The 12,844-nt window shown below is 43.1% G+C and overlaps 1 protein-coding gene across 1 annotated transcript in view; it reads left to right on the forward strand.

Annotated features, from left to right (window-relative positions):
• The first annotated feature begins 334 nt into the window (after positions 1-334).
• Positions 335-12,844, forward strand: part of LOC121852067 (multiple epidermal growth factor-like domains protein 10) — a 55,403-nt gene continuing 42,893 nt past the window's right edge. The window contains 4 exon segments of the mRNA XM_042346181.1: positions 335-693; positions 2,849-2,969; positions 4,252-4,388; positions 11,635-11,847. Coding sequence (XP_042202115.1) covers positions 335-693; positions 2,849-2,969; positions 4,252-4,388; positions 11,635-11,847 — 830 coding nt within the window.

A 12,844-nucleotide genomic window follows, 5' to 3' on the forward strand; every position in this document is an offset into this window, starting at 1 on the left:
CGTGACTGCAGGGATTCATCTTCTTGGTTCTTTCGGTAAAGTCACATAGAAGGGAAATAATAAAATAATGAAAATAAAACATAATAAAATACAATTCTCACCACGTTTCGGCCACAACGCAAGCAGCCGTCCTCAGGTGAAGAACAGGGCTGTCGGAAAGACTTCAGACACTGTCTTTCCGACAGACCTGGTCTTCACCTGAGGACGGCTGCTTGCGTTGTGGCCGAAACATCGTGAGAATTGTATTGTATTATGTTTATTTTATTATTTCCCTTCTACGTGACTTTACCGAAACAACCAAGGAGTGTGGATATTTTTGGAAGACGCGCTCGCCATGCAGCGCAACAATGGCGAAGGGGGCTCGGAGTGTCGGTACGCGACGCGGACTTCGTGCCTCGCACTAATTGGCGTCGTGTTTCCCCCCCCCCCCCCCGCGTGTACTCCAGGCTGCGACATCGAGCACTGGGGTCCCCACTGCAGCAACCGCTGCCAGTGCCGCAATGGGGCGCGCTGCAACCCCATCACCGGCGCCTGCGTGTGCGCCGCCGGCTTCCAGGGCTGGCGCTGCGAGGAGTCGTGCCCCACCACCACCTACGGCTTGGGCTGCCAGCTGCGGTGTCAGTGCCAGAACGGTGCTACGTGTGACCACGTGACGGGCGAGTGCCACTGCCCGCCCGGCTTCACCGGTGCATTGTGAGTGACTGCGCGACACCACCACCACCGCCACCGCCGCCGCTGTTCAGAACTCCAGTAGTAATTTCCTTTACACAGATGCAGACTCTTATCAAAACCTTATAAATAAAACAAAAAATCATCGGGTATGGAGCATCGGAAATGTTTTTAATGCAATGCAGCGCTGAAGATGATGAATTTGTGGGTGGATCGCCGATATGCGTGAGGGTTTCAGTCGGCCAAGAAAGATGAACGCCCGAGTGGTCAAGCAGCAGGAAGCATGTCCTCGTCCTTGTTGGTAGACACATCGCATCCGGCACTGCTCATTATGCGTAGATGTGGAGAATCATGGTTGATAACATATATAAACAGACGATCATTCTGTCTCCGTGATAAATAATGTTTAAGTTATGAGCCTTTCGGATTTCCAGATGGAGTGCCCTGGCTAATCACATCTGGTAAAACCCAGCAGCATTTGTTGATGTCGGCTGGGCCAAGCCGCCTTTGACAAAGAGCATCTTAGCTCAGCGGGCTTTACTCTGTGGAAAATACAATTCTGGACTCTGATCCAGTTTAGTAAGCCTCTCTGATGGATGAGACTCAGAATGTCTAAACTGGTCAAGAGTTTTGCTTGCTCGAACTAATGATGCTGATTGATTTTAGTCTGCCTGTCTTCCTGCAAAAAGAGTTTCAGAACTCGGTGGGGCTTTCCTGAGTAAATACTCATATAAAAAAAATACTATTTTCGTTTTATTATTATTATTCATTTATTTAAAGTGTGGTACGAGCATCTAGGTATATTTTCTGAGATGCAGTGTTCTTTCTATTTTGTTATAGGGTTCCTCAGTCCCTATTAAAGAAAAAGAAGCCCAATTTGATCAGAATGAACTGCATATTGGGAATTCAGGCAGGCCAGAGATGTTATTGAATTTTAGTGAGATTCTAGCCAGAACTTTAGAATGAATGACCCTCGACAAAACTGTATACTTTAACTTTCAATAACACACATGGGCTTCAACACCAGCAGATGAGTAAGCACACGCTACGTTCGTGTAGGTTTCGTTTTTATCGTTGGGTATATTAATAGTTTGGAATAAAATTAATCTTCTTCCAAGTATAACATTCCTGTGATTTAATTTTGGATTGAGAGTAAGTTATCTCAATTTAAAGATGCAGCAACGGACAGAAAATTGTGGCGTAGGAGACAGTTGTGTTCCTGTAACTCAAGAGCCAACGCAGGAGAAGACAAATATATTTATTGTACCTTTGAAGGCATATGATATCTGTTTTGTCAGCCCTTTTCTCAACTTATTTGATATACAGCACTTCATTTAGCAGTGGATTGACAAAGGGGTGTACATTTATATCATTATTTGAAACCCCACTATATTGTACTTTAGTATAGTGCGTACAATAGAGCATTGTTGCTGTTGTAAAATAGATGAAGGATTATTATAGCTTTGAATAATTTGACTGGGCAGCAAGCATACGACACTCCATATACACGCATGTGAAATGATCAAACGTCGTCTTCGTGTCGTTTAGAAATGTTGTCGAGACAAACCACACCCGAGAGAATGTCTACCGAGGGCACGGAGCGATTGAATCATCTCGTGTGCACGTGCTCGCAGCTTGTTACATTGCGAGACCATAACAGACGGAGGCATCAGCCCAGCAGTGGTTAGAGCATGGCTGCTTCTTCTTGGTTCTTTCGGTAAAGTCACGTAGAAGGGAAGTAATAAAATAATAAAAATAAAACGCAATAAAATAATTATCATGACGTTTCGGCCACAATGCAAGCACCCGTTCTCAGGGGAGACAGCTGTCTCCCCGACAGACGCTGTCTCCCCGACAGACCTCGTCTTCACCTGAGGACGGCTGCTTGCGTTGTGGCCGAAACGTCGTGGGAATTATTTTATTATGTTTTATTATTGTATTACTTCCCTTCTACGTGACTTACCGAAAGAACCAAGAAGATGAATCCTGCAGTCACGAAAGCTTTAAATCGAAATTTAGCATGGCTGCTGTTTCTGCTGCTGACGTCGATGGCAGCAGGCTTCTTGCGCGTTTTCTGTACAAATGGGTGTGATTGTTTGACCGTATTTTGTCGTTCCCGTGGGGTGCGCGCGCGCGTGCGTGTGCGCGTGTCCACTTGTGCGCTTGCGTGCCGAGACAGCTGTGAGGAGGTTTGTCCTCCCGGGAGCCACGGAGCCCAGTGCGAGCTGCGATGTCCGTGTCAGAACGGAGGCGTGTGTCACCACGTAACGGGAGAGTGCTCCTGCCCAGCGGGCTGGATGGTATATATGCACACGCACACACACACACAATAGCCAAAGATAACCCCCCCTATAGCCTTGAACAGACTGTCGGAGCAAGTAGTGTCCATGAACACCCACTCAGGCCGGCACGGCACATGAGAGGGTGGGTTTGTGGCCGGCGCAATGCCAGGCTGCCTTTGTCTCCCCAGTGCTGCTATTTACACGCTGCAGGTACTCATTGAAGGCTGAGTCGGCCTAGGAGAGACCGATTCAGATGGTCATCGCTCATGTTGGCCATGAGCGGGAATCAAACTCGGGTCGCCGGGTTTGTGGTGCATCACGCGAACCGTTGCACTATCGCCCCCCGACGCTCCACACACAGGCGCACACACTCTCCACGGCAGTTAGATGAGTGGATGAGGCCGACGAGGATGGAGGGAGCGAGATGTAGGTTGAAGTTGAGGTCAGAGGCTGGGTGCGCGTGCAGTGTGAGCTTGGGGTGGTATTTTAGTTTTTATTGGAATGTGTTAGATACTTGGGGAAAGTCCAAGGAGCCTTCAAAACAATCCAACAAGTAAATAAGCCCCAACATTCTATAAAAATTTAGTTTCAGCTGCATGAGCTGCTCATATCTCCGGGCCCTGGAAAATGCAAAAACTTGTAATAAACACCACATTAAATATTAATATAAAAGACATACAGCAAATGTTGTATGAATTATGGATGTAATAATACATGACAAAAACACAGGGATGCCATGGTGGTCTTGTTATAAAGTTCATCCTTGGAAAAAAAATCCGGAAGAATGTGGAACTTTTTATAATTAAGGGTATTTTTGTGCAGAAATGTCAAGGTAATGTATATGATTTGTTTTAATTCGAAACTGAAAATTCATAGTTCTGTGTTGAAAAATGGAAAGTCTTAAATTTGTATTGTGTTCACCGTTGTTAAGGCAGGTACAAACATGCAATGAATCAGCAGCACAAATTATTTTAAAGCCCCTTTTTATTTCATGAAATGTTTCTTCGATGCCACAGCCTGTGTTATCAGTCACATGTTTAATATTAAAGCTTTCACACTTTGGATTTATTGACAACAATATGCAGATTTATGGTATAGATAAATGCAAGAAAAAAACCTGTCTGCCTTGGTCGCTAATTTATGTGACAGGAAACGGTGTCAGCTGTCATGCATGGAAGCTTAGTTTAAACCTGGTGAATAAACGTTCTTGTTTTGTCCTATGGACGACATTGCTTAAAGATGAACACTGCAATAAAAAAAATGCGCTTTCTATTTTTCTTGTTCTATCTCTCTGGTGCAGGGGTTTGTGTGTGGTCAGCCCTGTCCACCCAGCAAATACGGTATAAATTGCTCTCAAGAGTGCCAGTGCCACAATGGAGGGCAGTGCGACCACATTTCTGGACAATGCCACTGCGCAGCAGGATTCACCGGAGACAGGTGAGAACAGCATGTTTCATTCATATCATTCTAGTGAGGCTGCTGCTGCTGCCTCTGATGTAACTATTGGGGCTGCTCTGTTGCTGGACACCATGGCTTGTGACTTTTGTACGTCTGTTATCCCATTATGAGCAGGAAAACACGTGCCTTTTCTACTTGGAGAGAAAAAAAGAATGATGTTTGTTGTGGACATCTTGTGTCGGTATAATGTGGTCATCACGTTGAGTGTAGCGCACTTGCGTTTCTTGTAAGCTCTTGGTCACCACTCAATTCGTGCAAGATGACGTCAACCGGAATCAGTTGGTGCTTTGGTAGGCTATCGTCCAATAGTGGATTGATTATTATGGATGATGATGATGATGATGTTGTTGTGATCATTGTTATGGAGGTGTCATGTGATCACCTTGTGTACTGAAGCCCACTCCACCTAACTTGTCAGCTCTCGAAACTTGGTTGACCTCACAAAATATTTAGAAGGACAGAATTGACTAACATATTTAATTCGTGATCATTGTGCAATACAACACCGTATTCTTCGTATTATAAGACACACTTTTCCCCCCATATTTTAAGAAAAAGTTTGAGATGCATCTTATTGTAATCTGATAGGTGCGTGTGAGTTTGATTTGTATAACTTTAATGACACCGGGCACACATTTTTACTGTCTGGAGCATCTTACAATAAAAAAAATGGTATCGGTTATTTTAGTGACTCAAGCATTACATAATGTATAAATGTCGTTGTGGAAGTTGCTGTTTTCTATTCAACCGTGAATATCTCATTTTGAGGAGAACCTTGCATTTCAATGTTTGGCAGGTACCTTTTTGAGTATTCTTTAGTAGTTTTGTTATTTTTTTCGAGTCTTTTTTTACACATTGGGGAGAGTTTGGAATGACTGAAGAAAACTCAGAGTATTATTTAAGCTCCACACAGATTGGTCGGCAGCCTTCTCGATTGCTGTGCTGTTTACGTCAAATCAAATCAGAATCTTTATATTCCAGCTGATAGCCCGTCGAGATTAAAGGCATCTCGTTTGAGGGAGACCTGGGACGCAAAGCAATGCAGAATATGTGATCAAAAGAGCCAAAATGACACAGGGTCGAAATAGTAACCAAGACAAAAAGGAATCACAATATACTCAACTATATGTGACGTTTTGCGAAAAAGAAATGAAGTTGCATTACGTTTAAAATATTTTACCACTTACAATATATCACTTAATGTTCTAGCATTTCATATTATCCAAATAAGAAACCCGATGAAGCCTTAACCACTGATTGTAAGGGAAATGCACAAGTGTGGACGATGCACTATTGTTTCACGTATGTACACTTTACAAATATAGTATTTACTCTGTGCACCTTGCTGACCAGTAGCTGAGTGTCTCATGAATATCATCTCAGAACGATTCCCCAGCACTGCCTCCAAATCGCTGGATTGTAGGCATGTACCCCCCCCCCCACACCTGCCCCCTACAGTCAAAATACATTTGTATAAAGGTAAAGGTGCGGCCATACAATTTCTCACTCACACCACTGCTGGCAGAAGGGCCTCCGCGACACATCGCTCTAGAGCCCCTCTAGAAGGTATGTTGGTCTACTCTTCCACGCTGCCCAGATGTCTTGGAGAGGTTATAGTGCCCACACTTTACCACACCACATGCCACCTGCCTGTTAACTAACTTTGAACACATTTGTACCCCAGCCTCTATTAACACAAGTGATTGTTAGGTTGTTGTCCTCATAGGATACAAATTCCCTGACCTGTGAAAAATCCTCACTTCACCCTGCCACAGCGGTTATTCACTTTAATTACTTTCGATGTAAAGGTCAGCTTGTAAAGGATTCAAAAGAATAGGAGCCTAATTCCAAATAAATGAGTTTAAAATGAGTGCATAATACAGAGAGAAAAATATTTATATACATACATGATATAGCAAGCCTGAGTCAATTATGTTATGAGCAATCGCAAGTGGAATTCACATGGCATTCGATGTACAGGAATATAATTTTAGAATGTACATCTACATGAAAAAAGATCAGCTTGTTATCGCAAGACTTGCGTTGACGTATTCATTGACAATTGCTCGCATGATGTTGAACTGTAATGAAAAAGTACTGGTAGCTTTCTGCAGAAACAAAAACTGATTAAAAATTGATCTCTTTCAGCATAGAAAATTGAGGGCATCAAAAACTAATGAGCCTACACAAATGGAAATGTGGCCCCATCTTTCCTGAAAGTCGAAAGATGGAGAATACGCAACAAATTGGTTTTTTGGTGTTGTGCGAAGGACATCTGGTTCACTTTGTGTCAGTCAGTCACTGCAAGTGAAACTGCAATTTGATGACTTACATTTTTTAAAAAGTGAAAACGTAAATAAAGAAATATACCAATTCAAAAAAGTGTTCTTTAGTTTGAAGCAAATTTTAATATTCTTAAAAGTTTTTGCATGCATAAGGCATGAAGAATGTCATTTCCTGAAATCCTAGTTGCTTTTTATTTCTCCCAATTTAAAATAAAATCACACATCAACCAATGAGATATTATGTACGAAATCTGATATAGGAAAACCAAGAGTTCACAGCACCACAAGTCTTGACGCCAGATTTCGTGCACTTTTTCAGCGATTCAAAAATTGTTCGGCCCAAAAATAACGGCGCATTTTTATTGCGTGACGTCTTCTAAAAGAATGAGCATTGCTTGAGTCTAAGATAATATTATATATATTTTTTGTAAAATGCAATACGTGTAGGCATTACCCTACAGTGTGACCCTTAGGGTATATCCCATAGGAAATTCAACTTTTAAATTCCATATGTTCCCAAGAGTAATGTCACGTTCAGGAAAAACCCCATCCACCGAGCACACATCTACAGCTGCTATGGCCACCTGGGACAACAATGCTATTTGCATGTCATCCCAGCTTCTTTATACGCAAGTCCCCGTTCCTGTCTTGGTCACCATTGAGCAATGCTGTTGGACGAACTTGTTCTGAACTACAACATCTTGTAACATGCCACATCCTAAATGGTCCACAGGACACCAATGCGGACACAATTAGGATTCCATAATGCTTGCATGTTTTGAACACAGTGTCACAAACACATTGTGCTGCCAATGCAATATCCAAACAGTTGTACACTCACAACGCATAATTTAAAGAAGTGTAGACATTTTACGATTACGTGTACAATGGTTTGTGGCGGCAGGAAATGTTATATCGTCTCTGCTGTATGAGCATTGTGTCCAGAGGACTGAAATTTATGTGTACGAGACGTTCCTATAGGAACCTGCAAAAATTTAAGCCATGGTGTATGGTCCAATATTAAGCAATCCCTAACTGAAATGTTTAACTGTCGTTCTCACCCATTCGTATGATTAACTTTTTATTGTACGAGCTATTAGGTTGCATAAGAGTATGATAGGCAGTCTTGGTAGGGCCAGTAAAACTCCCACGACAATAGAGTTAACACAGTAGTATGTTAATTCCAGTTTTTTTTGTTTCATAAGGACAGATAAGCAAGAAAATCAGGCAGCTATCTCTTACACTAATTGGCAATTAAGAACAGCCCAGAGTGTGGACTGGACTGTGGTCACCAAATCTCAAACCATGGCCGACGCAGCAACACCACTGCCTGCTTCCATCATTCACTGGCAGCCGTTGAGATATTCAATAGGTTCCATCTGAATCCACCCACTGGATGACTCACTAACCTTGAGATGAACACACAAATGTTGCCTATCAACTCTCTGCCAAAATAAACAATAAATCAGCCTGTTTAAGAAGTAAACCCTAGGTTTACAAGAAGCAAACCTCAAAGTGCCACACTTGACCAATTCTCTGCCTGTGCCCAATACAATCATCTCCCCTGAAGATTGCACCAGCTCGACTTGAACTTGTTTATTTTCACTGCAATGAAATGCACATTGGGTAGAATGCTGTGCCTTCTGGAGCGACTTGATCTGGCCGCGGCAGCTGGCAGACTTCTGGATTGTCCCACTCGAACATTTTGCCAGGGAGCTACTGCATTGATTTTAGTGCAAGTGGAAAATGTTTGTGCAAGGTGGATGATTACATCATAGGATCATGAAGGAGCATTATGGTTTTGGGGTGGGGGGACTTCGTCAAAAAGTGGATTGATCATGGCTGATGATAATGATGATGCATACAAATACAGAATTAGAGAAGCAGGAATAATCTAGCTTGATAAATGCAATGCTTTTCCATTGCATTTTCTCTCTGTATTATGCACTCAGTTTCGCGACTGCAAGGATCCATACTCTTTGGTTCTTTCGGTAAAGTCACGTAGGTGAAAAACATTTTTATTTAGATATTTCTATTTTTTTTTTCTTAATTTTTTATTTTCATTTAATTTTTTCACCTACGTGACTTTACCGAAATTACCAAAGAGTATGCAATGTTTTTGTTCGTTATATAAATCTTTATGGAAGTTGTAGTGATATATTTTATACATAAGTAAAACAAAAGTTACGATAAACAAAGCCAACGCTTTATAGCTGGATGTTTAATAAAAGAAAATGTAGCATGTTTTGCAAAAATGTAATTATAATAATTTAAATATTTCATTAATATTTGTAAGTTTAGATTTAAATAGCTGGCACTAATTATTAAGGCACTTTAAGAGAGTGTTCGCCTCCAATTTGTGGAAACTATTGAATATTGTATTTTATGTGAGGCTTTTATATGAGGTTTTGATTACTTTACATTATTTATGAAATCTCCATTTGCATAACAGTATCCTCGAGTGTTTAATAATGCTCCTAAGATAAATAAAACCTTTTCTGCCAAAGAGGCATATCTTTATCATAAATTACAATTACAGCTCCGATCACGCAAACGCTGAAATAGTGGGATTCATTTGCACAAATATCAACTCCTCAACGAAACTTAACGCCTTCGAAAAGCCCACGCGCATGAATCCACGGATGCCGCATTTGCTTTGCCCAGGGCGGTAAGCAGTGGTTAGTTTGTCTTGAATCCTCACGTGACGTCCACATTCGTTATCCACCCGCAGTTTCCCCCTCCTCCGAATCCACGTAGCAATGACGAGGAGTTCCCATGTTTTTTTTTGCCAAGCTATGCAGTATACCGCTGGTGAGAATTGCACTGCAATAATGGAACCAGACTGTCAGATTATTTGCACAATTTTCGTTCATTTCTATAGCTTTCTTTGCACATTTTAAAATTATTTCTAGATTTTGGGTATGTAACGCAAGATACTTGCGACTTCCGTAGTATATTCGCCGTCAAATACAGTTACGTTAGTGATGCAACAGAAATTTGTTTCATAACTTTTCCGATGTCTTTTTGTTGATGAGAAACACCACGACTCATTATTATTATTATTATTATTTTTGCCATCCCATCGGACCAGCTGACGACGCAGAATTATAGTAAAGTAACACCTCCTTGTCTGATACACAGAGTTGCACAAGAACACATTGTTCCAGCAAAGGCGATATGTCGCAGAGGAAATTCGTCATCTCTGTGTGCTATTGAGACATTACTGTGTATGCATTAGCACTGTAAAAGTCCCTGGTGAAACGATATAGTGAATTTACTACATATAAGAAAGTCATCCCCTGATGTGTAATGTTGCTTTTATGCCTGCGCCACTGGAAATGTTACGTGACCGCGCACATTTCACCTTATAGATGTAGATTAACGGAAACCGTTGTTGCTGCCTAATTGTTATGACAAATGAGAAGTTAACGATACAATGGAAACTAATGAAATGCTAAGCCCGCCCATACGTCTGTTAATTGGTTTTCAAATTTGAATCGTTTTGGATATTTTATTGGGTTAAGGTTATTTGTTCTGCCTTTGTAAATTTTATGTGTTACAGGAGAATAAACATTTAATGTTTTATTAGTTATGGTAAATTAGCGTGCATTATATAGACACATAAACCGTTTAACAAATACAAACGTGCAAACCCTGCTGTATTTGTCTGGCAAATTGCATGTGGTGTACGTATATTGCATGCAACACATATGGGTTGACATGCATCGATGCTTAAAAATAAATCTATACTAAATTATAATTGAATGCTTGCACACGTGGTTCAATGTTTGCATCCTGAGATCAAACTTGATAAATAATTATCGATGAGCGTTCCACTTAAAGCAAATAAAGTGGTGTAAACCGCAATGGCGATGACGTTTTTGTTATTAACATTTCCAAAATTTATCCGTAAAATCAGCTGCTGTTGTCCTCTCATGCCGGGCACACAACTCAATTTCATAGAGCCCACGGCCACATGAGGGCTACCGAATTTAAACGGCCTACAAACGAGAATTATCCATCACCGCAAGCATCTTATTCACATGTATCCTGTTCGAGTGGAATATTTAAATTCTGGCAATTTTTTTTGTATGTTTTGCTAGTCCATGATGAATGTCAGTTTAACGCGTAGGCTTTCGCGTAATATAAATGTGTCGTTAAACCCGTCACCACCCGACACAGCCAATTAGTAAGGCGTGTCACGTAAAAACAACGTGCCAATTCGTTATTAGTTCAGTACACTGGTGTGTTGGAGAGTAAACCCACAACGTTTAGAATTCGAGAACAAACCAGCGTCATAAATATATTATTCGCTATAGTCAGATGTAAACAATCTAACAAATGCATAAGGTGCAAACCTTTCCATGTTCGCCTGGCAAGACAAACACCTCGATTACAAAATAATTATAAGATAACATTTTAGCACGCTTAGTAACTTTAGATGGCAGGGGCCTCTTGCAGCGAGGGAAGCGACGACTGAGGTGGTGTGTGTTAATGTGGAGTTGCCCGATAGAGGTATTGACAGTCCTATTTGGCCCTCAGACATTAAAAAAGTTTCCCACTCCGATTGCAAGTAGGGTTGCCACCTGAGCTGCAAAAACCTGGGACATACCTTGTGAATAGGAGTATCTCATTTGCAATAGGGGGAGAACAACACACAAATGCATGGTCTTGAGTGGTATATTGTCAAAAACTGTAAAATAAAATCGACTGTTAATGTTCCTAGAATACAATGCGTACATATTCCCCAGGACAGCAAACTCAAGACGAGAACAACCCTGGAGGGGAAAAAGCAGGGCAGGTGACAGCAGTGGCTGCAAGGCAGCAGGCGCTCACCGCGTCGAACGTACCCGATCAACGCTCGCTTCACACACGCGGCACCCGTGCCTCGTCGCTATCGGCCCTCCCTCCCCTGCCACCCCCTCCCTACCGCCACGCAGGTGCCAGGAAGAATGCCCCATCGGCCGCTACGGGCTGGGCTGCGGCAAGCGCTGCGACTGCGCGAACGGCGCCAAGTGCTACCACGTGAGCGGCGAGTGCCTGTGCGAGGCGGGCTTCACCGGCACGCGCTGCCAGGACCGCGTGTGCCACGACGGCTTCTACGGCATCGCCTGCAACGAGATGTGCCCCTGCCACCCGGCCAACACGCTTAGGTGACCCAGCACTTACAATTATATACCCCCCCACCTTCCCTTCCATATCCTCCTGGATGGAGATGCACGCGGTGAAAGCTTGAGGGGGGAAATGCTCAACACACAGCCCGACCAAGAAACACCGGACTTGGGTATACGTTTGGTATTTGCACCATTGTTATGCTCATTATAGTGCAAGGCTTTCACAAAGGCGCTATGCTCCACATAGTCCGTGGGTCTAAATAAGTGGACGAGTCTAGGAAAACTGGGACAGGTGGGAACGTTAACTGTAATGCACCACGTTTGAATTCCCACTCGCTGTCTTGCCAAAGTATCCTTGGTGTCAGACGTGTAGTCCTGGAGCAGTGGGATAGCCCACCCGGGCATGTTCCACTTGCAGCATCACACATGCTCACCACTGCATCACACATCCACACCACTGGGTCACACATCCTCACCACTGGGTCACACATCCTCACCACTGGGTCACACATCCTCACCACTGGGTCACACATCCTCACCACTGCATCACACATGCTCACCACTGCATCACACATCCACACCACTGGGTCACACATCCTCACCACTGGGTCACACATCCTCACCACTGGTCACACATCCTCACCACTGCATCACACATCCTCACCACTGGGTCACACATCCTCACCACTGGGTCACACATCCTCACCACTGCATCACACATCCTCACCACTGGGTCACACATCCTCACCACTGGGTCACACATCCTCACCACTGCATCACACATCCTCACCACTGCATCACATATCCACACCACTGGGTCACACATCCTCCCCACTGCATCACACATCCTCACCACTGCGTCACACATCCTCACCACTGGTCACACATCCTCACCACTGGGTCACACATCCTCACCACTGCGTCACACATCCTCACCACTGCATCACACATCCTCACCACTGGGTCACACATCCTCACCACTGGCTCACACATCCTCACCACTGCATCACACATCCTCACCACTGGGTCACACATC

The sequence above is a fragment of the Callorhinchus milii genome, unplaced genomic scaffold, assembly GCF_018977255.1.
Source record: "Callorhinchus milii isolate IMCB2004 unplaced genomic scaffold, IMCB_Cmil_1.0 Scaffold381, whole genome shotgun sequence".
NCBI classification, from domain to species: domain Eukaryota; kingdom Metazoa; phylum Chordata; class Chondrichthyes; order Chimaeriformes; family Callorhinchidae; genus Callorhinchus; species Callorhinchus milii.